Genomic DNA, 13757 nt, shown 5'->3' on the forward strand with positions numbered 1-13757 from the left:
ATTTGTGCATCTATTTTGAATTTCCCTGATTTCAGTAGCTTAGGTGCTAAAAACATTTCAAGGAAGGAATTGAGTTTCTGATATCCATAATGTATAGCAATAGTTCTCAACTGGGAACAATTGTATGGCCCCTGTCCCTGAATATTTGACTATGTCTAGAGACAATTTTGGTTGTCACAACTATGAAGGTACTTTATAAGCACCTGATGGGTAGGAGCCAGGGATGCTACTAAACAATGTACAATGTACAGGACAGCACCCATCACAACAAAGAATCATGTAGACAATAGAGAAAAGACTGAGAAACCTTACTGTATGTAGATTACTCAGAAAACATTTAATCAATTCATTCATCACATTTAGTAACTGAAAATAATAGAGAAGTAAAAGATCTTTATCAATAATTTAACATTTAGTTAGAAAAACAAGAGTAAAACAATAAAGCAAATGAAGAACTTACAGTAACTATGACTATGTATAAGTAAATACTTAAAGGCTTTGGTCAATATGAATGATAAAACTTTGAGTTTATTAATACTGTTTTTCTATTTTCATGTTTTATTTTACTTGCAGATAGACAAATACCTTTATTTTGATTATTTGTTTTTATGTGGTGCTGAGGATCGAACCCAGTGCCTCACAGGTGTGAAGCAAGCACTCTACCACTAAGCCCCAGCCCTAGCCCTGAGTTTATTAATTCTTATGGCCTGGCCTGATATTGTTTTTGCCCAGAATCATACCCTTGTTATTTTTATTAAATGAGAAATAAGCTAATCATTACAGACAGTAGTCCTTTTTTTTCCCAACAAATATGCCTCTTGGAAATTGTTCACAGGGAAGAAAATTGAGTGACCAAATTGACTGAAAGGCAAAACTAAGTTTGGTGGTAATCAAATAGCTTCACTGGAATGTCCCTTATCAAGAAGCTCAAAGGTACAAGATTTTTTTTATTGAACAATGTAGACAATTTGTGCAACTGACATTTATCATAGCCTCTGTGTATGTTTATTTATTTGTTTCAGCATTAGTTACCAAAAAATAATATGAAGCTGATGCTTGCTGTTTAGTTGTTTCACATAATTGAGGAACAGAGAATCAAGAAAAACGATATAGGATGGAAGAAAAAATTGACTGCAAAATGTCAAAGTTCTGATTCGGAGATGCTAAAGCAACATAACATTTTGACATTGCATAAGCTAACACTCATTACAAGTTAACTTTTTCATGGACACCAATTCGGCTCTTAATGGATCATTGCCTTTTTAGGGAGATGTTCCCATATAGAAGGTAGGATATTTTGATAACTGAGCCAGGTTTGGCTTTTTAAAAAATATATTGATTTTATTTATTCTAATTTGTTATATATGACAGCAGAATGCAATTCAATTCATATAATACAAATAAAACACAATTTTTCATGTCTCTGGTTGAATACAAAGTAGAGTCAAACCATTCGTGTTTTCAAGGTTTGGCTTTTAAATATTCTGAAATTAGTGGTGAAAGATGTCAAATGGTCAGCATCAAAGAGAGGTTTACAAAATTTTATGATTTTACTGAATTACTCAATAAATAAACGTACTAGACAAATTAAAAACAAGGATGAGGCACATATTAAAAAGGTGATTCATTACAAGAAGAGATAAGGAGTCCACTGGGTTTAAATTCATCCAGTTTTAAAACAATGCATCTTAAGTGATATATATGTTAATTATATTACTAAAGATATTTTGAGGACAATGGAGTTTATTGAGCACGTCTAATTCCTATTGATTGCATTCTTTGTAGAGTAAAAGAGAGTGCATACAAGAAGTAAAATGGTTTTGATGGGAATAGAGAAAATCTAGATGTTTACTATTATTAACTAGTGATAAGTCTCTCAGATAGTTACATTGCCATTTCCTAAACTACTTTGTGATGAATTGCCATATTATTGTAATCAATAAAAATAACAAAATCATTCACAGCAGAATTGTTAATGAAATCCTTGGTGTGACAATTTCAAAGTCAAACATTCACTAGGAAGCACGATTCTATATTAAAAATGCTTGATATCAGTGTAATTTAAAATGTAGTTGATGGCATTCCAAATGATACTGGTCTTCATTTTCTATTCATTTAATTTTATGAGTGGTTAGCACAATGCCAGTCATATAGTGTGTTCTTAATAGCCATTAAATGTATGAATACATGAATGAAGCTTTCCTATATGACAGCATATTCAAACCAAAGTAAATCTATGATAAGTTCAAATTTAAAATTGATGAAACAAAATTGCTAGAGCCAAAACTGACCATTTTAATCAAAGACAAATTAGAATTCAGGGAATTTTTAATGGAAAACACAATTGATGCATCTTCATTACCCAGAATATCATGTAGCATGGAAATCTTGTAATAGCTTGTTAACATTTGTTGGATGCTAAGTATGTCAGTCACTGTGATAAGTATTGACATATATGAGTTCATTTAAACTCACAGCTACTCTTTGTGATAAGACTTCTTATTACTCCCATTTTATGGAAGAGAAATCTGAGGCTCACAGAGATGGAATGGTTTTCCCAAGATAGCACAGCTAGTAAGAAGAGTTTGGTCTTGAGCACAGTCAGCCTTGCTCCCAATGTAACCATGGCTGCTCCTTTGCAAGTTGTCTTTTGCCAGGTTACTTCCCTTCCATTTGCCCTTTACAAGTTAACATCCCATCCCTTTGCCTGGCATTCCAAATTCTAAAGAGAGGCTACATCTTAATGTTTAAGATCTTAATTGCTAAATAATCTTTCTTTACATTTTCAGAAACCACAACATCTGGTGACCTTCAGATAACATCAGAATGTGTAATGTCACTTCTTATTCTTTAATTTTCTATATAAAAAAACATGTAAATTGCTGTGATGTTTAGCTTGTAGAAAAGTAGTATGTCTGTCTAAACAACTACATGAACTAGCTTCAGGAGGTCAAGGTGGATTGAGATATTGTGACCAGAGGAGAGAAAAAAGAGACACACTTCCTGGAAGACAAAGACCTTACTCAGCACCTAATCTTTCTGCCCATTGCCACCCTAATCCTTCTTTCTCTTCCTGTAAAGGCCCTTTGTACCTTTGAGTTCCCTAAATGGAGCTTTGAGGATGATAGCCCCCTTCATCTTCCAGGGTCCTGGCCCTTGAATAAAATTGACTTCCTTCCTCTGACTCTCATCTCTTGAGTATTGGCTTTCAAGTGGTGAGAAGCCAGACCTGGGCCTAGTAACACTGGGTACATGTCTTTCATCACTATAGTATTTGGCTACAGATAGTAAACATGTCCACACTGTGAGGTCATCCAAAGTGAGAGTACAGATGAAAGATAAGTAGAACAAAGAAATTCAGTACTAACTGATGGATGCAGAATCAGGTATGCCTGAGGCCAGAGCACAGTGCTGCTGGATATCCATCTGGATTATTATTTGAATCAGAGAAATGGAAAACATACAAAATGGAGGCACCAGGAAAGGTCAGAATTGGAGGAAAACTGAAAATCAGCGTCAAGACACAAAGTAGCCATGAGAAACCAAGCAATGTCATCTGGGTAAAAGATTAAGAGATGGCATCAAGATGCCAAATTCAATCAAGTATGGGCAATGAGAAGCATAATAAATAACCTGACAACTAATGATTCAACACTTTAATTTGATTCTTTTTGAATCCAGGATCTAACTCCCAAGCTTGCTAGGCTGGGGACTGTCAAAAAGGACTGAATAGAAGCTCTGAGCTACAGCAGAGAGTAAGAAGTAGGGCAGTTATAAACCAATAGTTCCCCATGGACCTTGTGCTTTCATTCCTCAACTCTCTTTCATTGCATACGTTAGTACTCTGTATAGTAAGTAAAATATATCTACATTGTATATCTGGCATGATTCTAACTTTCCAAATATCTTCTCTGGTGCAAAAAAAAATTGACAGTTTTTTATACTCTCAAGCAAGATTTTTTTACTGGTCAAATTTCTTAGTGGATTTTCAGCTGGCTTTTTACAAAATTAAGACTCTTTTATAAAGATAAAAGGCTAATGTTGGATCCAGCCTAGCTCAAATGTAGACTCATTTGGTAGATGGAAGTGATGTTTCAAATGAATCTATGCCACCCGCTACAGGGCTCTTAAATCATGTTATTATGTCAATAATAGAGAACGAAAGGTTAAGAATAGAAGAAAACACTTAGATAACTTTAGCAAAGGTATGCCCTGCTAAAGTTCACCTGCCAGAACAGATGGCCGTTTATTGTGTACAAGATCTGTGTCAAACAAATGTTGTAATATATTTTTCAGGGAGTTTTTCAAAAGGAAGACTATAAATTAAGAAATTGGGGAGTCAATGACAAAAACACAAGATTAATAGTGACAGCTTGCAGTAGTTTTTGTGACCCTTTGTTCTCTAAGTTATATTGTGACTCATCTGATAATTAGATGATTGCTAGCATGAAGAAATTTTACTTTCTTAGGGACCCTCTGATCAAAGATCCAGACCTATGGGCTCACATATGCTGAGTCTGGCCCTTTTGAACCAGGCAGGGGTGATGAAGTTGCAATGATGTCATATGTTGACTGGTGGGATTATTCTACATGATAATGAGCCCTTCAAGAGCCTGAGTTTATTTACATCTATTATTGCCTTTGCAAATTGATAAGTCATTAACTCCAGCTCCCTTAAAAGGAAAGCACCCACTGACTTTAAGAGGGACTTTTACAGTATATAACTGAAGTATTTTCTGTCATTAAAAAAAAATGGTCCTGGGGATTGAATACAGGGTGACTTTACCACAGAGTCACATCCTCAGCCCATTTTATTTTTTATTTTGAGACAGGGTTTCATTAAATTGCTGAGGCTTGGTTTTTTCTCAGCAAGAGAAACAATAAGAGAGGTAAACAGGAAGCCTACATCATGGGAACAAATTTTTACCCCTCACACTTCAGATAGAGCCCTAATATCCAGAGTATACAAAGAACTCAAAAAATTAGACAATAAGATAACAAATAACCCAATCAACAAATGGGCCAAGGACCTGAACAGACACTTCTCAGAGGAGGACATACAATCAATCAACAAGTACATGAAAAAATGCTCACCATCTTTAGCAGTCAGAGAAATGCAAATCAAAAGCACCCTAAGATACCATCTCACTCCAGTAAGATTGGCAGCCACTATGAAGTCAAAAAACAACAAGTGCTGACGAGGATGTGGGGAAAAGGGTACTCTTGTACATTGCTGGTGGGACTGCAAATTGGTGCGGCCAATTTAGAAAGCAGTATGGAGATTCCTGGGAAAGCTGGGAATGGATCCACCATTTGACCCAGCTATTGTCCTTCTCGGACTATTCCCTGAAGACCTTAAAAGAGCGCACTATAGGGATACTGCTACATCGATGTTCATAGCAGCACAATTCACAATAGCTAGACTGTGGAACCAACCCAGATGCCCTTCAATAGATGAATGGATTAAAAATGTGGCATTTATACACAATAGAGTATTACTCTGCACTAAAAAATGACAAAATAATGGCATTTGCAGGGAAATGGATGACATTAGAGCAGATTATGCTAAGTGAAGCTAGCCAATCCCTAAAAAACAAATGCCAAATGTCTTCTTTGATTTAAGAAGAGCAACTAAGAACACAGCAGGGAGGAAGAGCATGAGAAAAAGATTAACATTAAACAGGGACAAGAGGCGGGAGGGAAAGGGAGAGAGAAGGGAAATTGCATGGAAATGGAAGGAGACCCTCATTGTTATACAAAATTATATATAAGAGGTTGTGAGGGGAATGGGAAAATAAACAAGGAGAGAAATGAATTACAGTAGATGGGGTAGAGAGAGAAGATGGGGGGGAGGGGGGATTGTAGAGGATAGGAAAGGTAGCAGAATACAACAGTTACTATTATGGCATTAAGTAAAAATGTGGATGTGTAACCGATGTGATTCTGCAATCTGTATACGGGGTAAAAATGGGAGTTAATAACCCATTTGAATCAAATGTATGAAATATGATATGTCAAGAGCTTTGTAATATTTTGAACAACCAATAAAAAAATAAACAAAAAAATTGCTGAGGCTAAACTTGAACTTGGGATCCTCATCTCTCAGCTTCTTGGGTCACTGGGATTATAGACCTTTCCCATTGTGCCAGCTCTTTTTGACTTCTTAATGCTTTAATTTAATTTAATTTTTCAGTACCAGGGATTGAACCCAGAGGTGTTTAACCACTGAGCCACATCCCCAGCCCTTTTTATGTTTTATTTTGAGACAGGGTCTCACTAAATTTCTTAGAGCCTCACTAAGTTTTTGAGGCTAGCTTTGAATTTGTAATCCTCCTGCCTCAGCCTCCTGAGCCACTGGGATTACAGGTATGCACCATCATGCCTGGCTTAATGTGTTCATTTTAATCAGAACAAAATGCTCTTGATACACACACAAATTTAAAAAAATAAAAAAAAAACATGTAAGACTTAAATATTTAAAACTGAAAATTTGGCCACAATTTTCTTTTCCATGATTAAGGAATCAGACTTTGCTGGAAAGTTTTTTCCAGATAATTTCCTTGATTCCTCAATTGTTTGTTCTTCTATAATTAGAAGCTTTTGTAGCTTTGGGCAAATTAATCTCAGGCTAAATCTGGTAAAATATCCTGGGAGGTTTTGACCCTTCCTGGCTCTGTGCTTGTCTGCAAAATCAGAGCTTAAATAGCTTTATCCTTAGATACTATTTGTTTTCCTTCCCCTCTCCTTGTGATTGATTGCTATTTAAGTGCTACCCCTATCTTGCCCTCTAGAGAAATACATGTTGTCCAAAAAAGCAGATTTTTATATGTTTAATATAACATCTCTCTACTACTTCCGTTCATAAGGAATAATTCAAATTCTTCAATTAGAATATATGCAAGAGAATGATAAGAATGTTGGAGCTGGGCATGGTGGTGCAAGCCTGTAATCCCAGTGGCTTAGGAGACTGAGACAGGAGGATTAAGAATTCAAAGCCAGCTGTCAGGATCTGTTCATGGGTTCCATGTGGGTGACTGTGCATGGAAGCTTCATAGATAGAGACATCTGGTGTCTGGGAATGGCCAGTGGACATTTCATCTGGTCAATTGCCCAGGGACAATGTGAATCTCTTTCCTGTTCTGCCATGGCCCACACAGTACCTAAGATATCAATCAACCTTCTGACTGCAAGACATCATGAATCAAGACTCTGCCCTAGAAACCTTATCCCTGCCTTTGATGTACCTCTTTAAATAAACTACTGGAGCCATTTTCCCTTTGTCTAGTTTCAGAACCCATGTGGACTAGATCTATCAGGGGCTTCGCATTCTGTAAATATATTCTGACTATTTGTGCTTTGTTACTAATTATCTGAGATTGTAAGTTTTAGGGTAGCTTGGACTCCCGTGGGTAAGAAGAAGCCCCCAAAAGATGCTGGCCATTATCCCCCCACCCCTGAAAGCCAGCCTCAGCAAAAGTAAGTCACTAAGTAACTCAGTGAGACCCTGTCTCTAAATACAAAATAAGGCTGGGGATGTGGCTTACTGGTTGAATGCCCCTGAGATCAATCCCCAGTACAACCACCCCCCCCCAAAAAAAAGAATACTGGAAGGGTTTCATGCATATGAATAAAGAAATGAAGGTCCAGCAGGTTTATGGTGACTGTAATCCAACATTTGAAGGGCTATATTGGGAAAGAATATTTAAAAGCATAGAACTAGAGCCATTGAATAAATGGTGAAATAGGGATGCCTTTGAACAGCATCCCCCACCCCCAATGATAAAATGGGTTTCCTTGCAAGGGGATATAATCCAATATAAGCTGATGGGCCACTTGGGAAGATGTTATGGAAGGATGATTAGGTAAGTTCCATGACATTTAAGTTGCTTCTAATCCTGAAAAACTATTTCTTTCCTTGTATATCTATGATATTTCTACTCAGATTCCTTTACTGATTAGCTGAATATTAAGCTACAGAAAGAATCATATTGCTAGATGCTACTTACATTTCTCCTTGACTCACATCCCAAAAGAATAGACTATTTTAATATTGTAGTCACCTTGACAACAGAGGTGTCTATTTTAATAGTTTTCAGTAATATTATTCAAAGGAATCTATCACTCAATAAAGTAGGGGAAAGTCTTCATGTTCTCTTTCTTTCCAAACCTCAAAGAGTCTAGGATTAAACATGTGCTTTGAAATTAAAATCATTGTAAATTTGCTGAGTAAGAGAACATCAAGTGTACTTATCCTAAAGACTAGAAAGTTTTACTTAGCATAATGTGGAAAAATATATTTTTCTTATGTAATGTGCATGCAAAATGTTACTGAGTCAAGGCATGCCTCACATATTACAATCATCTCTAATTTAAAACAATTCAATGTACACACACACATACACACACACACATATTTAACCCTTTGTATAAGGTGATAGGGCTGCTGTGAAGTAAGTTACTATGGCAGATGCTACACTCAACCATGTCCTATATTACTTATAATAAATTATTGTTAATTATGGGAGGACATTACATATATAAAAGTTACACAAAGTAGAAAACTATCAAGAAGAACTGCACTGGGAAATTAATCACACATGGTTCTTTCACTAGAGAGATAACTTTCCAGAAATGTACACAATCTTTGATCTAAAAACATTTAGTTTATTTTTAATAACCTAATGCCTATTTTTGATATTAATAAGTACCATTTAAATAAATATTTTCTGCATATAGATGCTATGTCAAGTCCTTCAAGTTGATATCTTTTTTTCTTTTATCTTTATATCGTATCATTCTATATATCAAGAAATGGATGGCAGGGGAAGTTAAATATCTTGCTGAATATATTTTTTAATACCTTTATTTTATTTATTTATTTTTATGTGGTGCTGAGGATAGAACCCAGCACCTTGCACGTGCTAGGAGAGTGTTCTTTCACTGAGCCACAACCCCAGCCCTCTTGCTCAATATTATACAGTATTAAATCAGAGCAAGGATTCCAAATTTGACTCTAGAACTGGAGCTAATTCACTCATCCTTGGTACTGTCTTTCTTGATGATCATAACACTAATTTATTATTTTTATTTTGTATAAGTTTCTGTATAAAAATAAAATTTATTTTTTGTGGTTTCAATGATTTGCCTCCACTGTATGCTCAGTTTATCACTCTAGAAAATTGCACTTACCCCGTTTATGAAGGAGGACGCTGGCATGGCGACGTCCATTTCCATTTTCAACATAACAAGAGTAATTTCCCAAGTCACCCTCTTCCACAGAGTCCACAATTAATGAGATAGAAACTTCTTGTTCTCCAAGATGTTCCTTAAGAATTCTAAAACATAAAGCAAAACGAAACAAAAAATCCCACACAAACATACACATACACATACATAAAAAAGAAAGAAAGGTAGATGAATCTGAATCTAATAAGAAATTATCTACAGAATCTGTGCTTCAAATGTGGCTCTGGATTGATGCTAGGCTAATTAAATTATATCATGCCCTTTTTTTCTTTACTTCTAATGAGGAAGCTTGTCTTTGTAGATGCTAATGAAGTTTCAGTTAATTATCTCTCTTAGCAGGACAATCATAGTGTCATAATAGGTGAAAGAGACCTTGAAGAAAAGTTTATAAATTGCTTTTCCTTTAAGAGGAAATATGATATGAAGGGAGATAAGAAATTTTAAAGTCTTAGGTTGGAGCCCTAATTATATATCAGGCCAATTTTTAAAAAGAAAGAAAAGAAAATTTCTAAGCTATTTCGATGTTTCATTTGAAACCTTCAGCCTGACTTCCATGAATAATACAACCAGTTGCCTATTTTTTAAAAAATATGAATTTACAAACCTGTAGATTAAAAGTTCTGATAAGCATGTAACTCTGACATTTTAAATGACTGATAAATGCTAACTAACCTCACTGTTAGACAATTAGCAATCTCTAAGAGTAAATGGAAAACTTCTTCAAACTAGAGTTCCATTTGCCTGCTCTCAGTGTTTCCCCTCACCCTCCTATCTGTTTGATAATTCATCTCTGTGCAGCACTTCTTAATGCAGAAGTAAAGAAAAATACCTTTCTAGAACCTTCCCCAGACACACACAAAACTAAAGAGAATAAAAGCTAGAAGGATATGTTCCCTCTTTAATTGTAGCATTTCCAAGAGTGTGGGTCAGAAAAAAGAGTGTAGTAGGGTAGTTTTATGTATGAAGAATGGCAGAGGGACATTTTTAGTACACATTGGACAATTGTCCATCCAGGCTTTCCAGAATCCACTTAGAGCATTCCAGACTGAGATATTCTTGTATAATGGTTGCCAAAAATAAGATTCTGATAGAAGTAATCTTATATGACAGCTTGTATGTTTTTATTTTTTACTGAAAAACATTTTCTCTTCTACATTGGATAAGGTTTTAAAAGTCTTAACATTTAAAAAGGGAACCATGGTTTAAATACATTTTATATATATATATATATATATATATATATATATATATATATATATATATATATATATATATTAGAATATGCAAACTTTAGATGGGAGGAGGATCATTATTATTTTGATTTAGTTATGATTATAAGTATCTTCTTATTTATGTCATGATTAAAAATAAGTATTTATGCCTAAGCATAAGTTTAGTCAACATTGAATGACTTGATACTCAAAAGTAAGTTAATAAATACATAGGTACATTGAAAAAATAAAGAGGCTAAAGCATTAACACCTTCAAAATAGATGGTATTTTAATTGGTTGGTTCTCTTCATATCATTTCTATTAAATAAATATTTAGACCTGAAAGTCAGACTGAGAAAGATTATTAAAATGTTTTATAAATCCTTTGTCACTCCATCAAATGTTTTATATTCTACTTTGTATCTTAAATATATAAAAACATAAAAGGAAATGATGGATATTTTGTTTGAGTCCTTGTGTCTTGTTCATGTTTCCTCTCAATAATTAAAAAAAAGCTTTTACAAACAAAAGGTTCACTGATTTTTTCCAAAGATAGAATATATATATATATATATATATATATATATATATATATATATATATATATATTTTCTATATTTAATAGTATTTTAGTCTCATACTAAGTATATTCTTTAGTGAAGCACATCTTTTAAAAGTTCTTTTAAATTCTTTGCAAATGAAATTCATATTTTACAATTCCATAATCAGTTTCTTAATAGAACTTTGTTTCTTTGTCCTCAAATATTATAGTATTTTAATTATGATAATAGGAAACCAAAAAAATCACTTTTGGGGAGTGAGTAGTTAACTTTTTATTCATTCACAGAGCAAATGATAACTTGAATGAACGTACAAGTTAAAAGAAAAAAAATTATTTTACCTAATGTCACTTTCCCAAACTCGATTTTCATCAAGATCTTCAATAAACTTCTCTCCTTTCATCCAATAAATTAAAGGACTGACATCTCCACTGTACCCAAAGAAAGCTCTGCAGGTTAGATTAGCCAAGTCACCTGTGGAGAGAAGTGATGGAAATGTGTCATAAAACTATTTGTACACACTTATTTTAGGCAAACTGGAAGGTAACATTTTGAACACTTTGTTGATTTAATGAAACATCTTTCTAAAAGAATATTTTTTCAGGTATTTTCCCATCTTTGTTAAATTTATAGAATGTGTGCTTTTTTACAGAATTGCTTATTTAATGGAATGAGAGTTATAAGATTTAGAAGAAGACCAGTCAGTTATTCTATGGAATGTTCTTCCAATTAAGTTTACCTGATGTTTTCTCATGATTAGATTGAGGTTATGACTTATTGGGAAGGATACCACAGAGGTAATGTGCCCTTCTCGAGGCATGATATCAGAGGGTACATAACATTCATAACTACAACATTCTATAAGGCAGGTAGGAAATGTTTCTCAGTCTTGAATGCAGGAAATGGAAAGGGAGCACACTGTTTAGCTGAAAAAGAAAATAAACTATAAATCTGGGAAACCAAGCAAATGCTATTAAGAATTTTTTCTTATAAAGAATATCATTTTAATACATCTCTAGATAGAAACATGTATTTAAAAACAAATAAACAATTCATGTTAGTAAATGTTTGGGATTTTCATTACAGATAAAATCAACAATACTACTGTGAATTTCACTATGGTGCTCAGGAAGGACTATTATAATGGTGAACACAGCTTAGTTGACTACTTAATAAGGTAAGTGGAAGTCCCACACTAAAAGGTGGAAGTGAAGTTAATGACTGCAGAATGGTTTGTGCCATTTTGTAAATATCTGGTTTACCCAAACCTCAGCCAGCACTACAAAACTAAAATATTCTCACACACAATAGTTTTATGAAATGGAGTCAGAAATTGGGAGGTGATATGGGGTGAAGTAAGAGCCTCCTCCAGTTGCAATGGGGAAAGGGAAATCTTGAGAAAACCTTTTCAATTAGTTTAGCCATATATTATGAGAATATTACTAGAGGGTCCTGATAACTCTATGATTTTAAAGTGCAAAGAAGGAAATTCCTCAGTACTGGAAATCTCAGAAGTATGCTCTGAGTTATATTATTAGTGAACATCTTTAACATCTTTCAAAATTGTGCTTATGACCATTTCTACAACATGAACAGAGAGAAAGGCAAAATTCATTGAGATATACTTGCTTAGAAAGCAGGCATGGATATTTTGTAATTTACTTCTACAAAAAAACCATTATTTTTGGTTAAAATTAGTCTTGTTCTCTTAATTATGTGTGTTGGATAAGAGGAGTTATTTAAAAACTTGCTCTTATAATATTTTAAGATGGCAAATTATAATCCTTCTGCTTTTATCTTTGTTCATGTCCACATGTTCTCCAAGAGTTTCCTCGCTGACTTTGATTCTATATATAATAGTTATCACTGATGACCACATAAGGCAAGTCCAGAAATTATCTAGCAGCTTTTAAGAGGCAAAATGGAGCTTCTAGAAGGATTTTCATTGTTAGTTATTGTATGTAAATATTCTTGAAATATTTTAATATGGAATTCCTCTCTCTTTTGGAGGATATTTACACAACAAAATGGATAAATGAATAACTGGGAGTCAACTACAAATTTCTATGGAAAGTATTGACCAAAATTATAAAATACTCTTAAATCAAATATCTTATGTTTTCATGAGAACATTAGTTCTTTTTATGTAACTGAATTACCTGTTATACTGTCAAGTAGTCATAAATTCAACAGCAAGTTTCAAATCAGAATCATGATATATTGCAGGGGTTTAAAAAGGTACATACTGGGCATGGTGCTTCACACCTTAATCCCAGGGGCTCAGGAGGCCGAGGCAAGAGGATTGTGAATTCAAAACCAGCCTCAGCAAAAGCGAGGCACTAAGCAACTCAGTGAGACCCTGTCTCTCTATAAAATACAAAAAGAAAAAAGAAAAAAAAGCTTGGTTGAGTGCCTCTGAGTTCAATCCCCTGTACCAAAAAAATAAAAAATAAAAATGTATATATAAATTATTCATTTATCTGTGATTTAAGAGATCAAGTTCAAGTTTCGAGGTGGGACTTTATGCTTGGAAATCATAAATAGAAATCTCTAGAGATTGACTAATTTTACAATACAATTTTGCTAAATATGGGGACTTATAAATATTGATCACACTATTAGTAATTCACCCTGACATTTCTGAACAGAGAGGCAACTTGAAGCACTCATTGGGACTTGAATTATTCTCTCACATTACCCTTCTTTCTCAGCTAAACTACTTTCCATTTCTTTAACTTG

General features: G+C 34.1%; 1 protein-coding gene across 1 annotated transcript in view; it reads right to left on the reverse strand.

Annotated features, from left to right (window-relative positions):
* Positions 1 to 13757, reverse strand: part of Il1rapl1 (interleukin 1 receptor accessory protein like 1) — a 1228987-nt gene that overhangs the window by 36862 nt on the left and 1178368 nt on the right. Inside the window, exons 7-8 of the mRNA XM_021728996.3 lie at positions 11360 to 11492; positions 9190 to 9335 (exon numbers count right to left, since the gene is read on the reverse strand). Of these exons, the coding sequence (XP_021584671.2) occupies positions 9190 to 9335; positions 11360 to 11492 (279 nt within the window). The remainder of the gene's footprint in view (positions 1 to 9189; positions 9336 to 11359; positions 11493 to 13757) is intronic.

The sequence above is a fragment of the Ictidomys tridecemlineatus genome, chromosome X, assembly GCF_052094955.1.
Source record: "Ictidomys tridecemlineatus isolate mIctTri1 chromosome X, mIctTri1.hap1, whole genome shotgun sequence".
Classification (NCBI taxonomy): Eukaryota; Metazoa; Chordata; class Mammalia; order Rodentia; family Sciuridae; genus Ictidomys; species Ictidomys tridecemlineatus.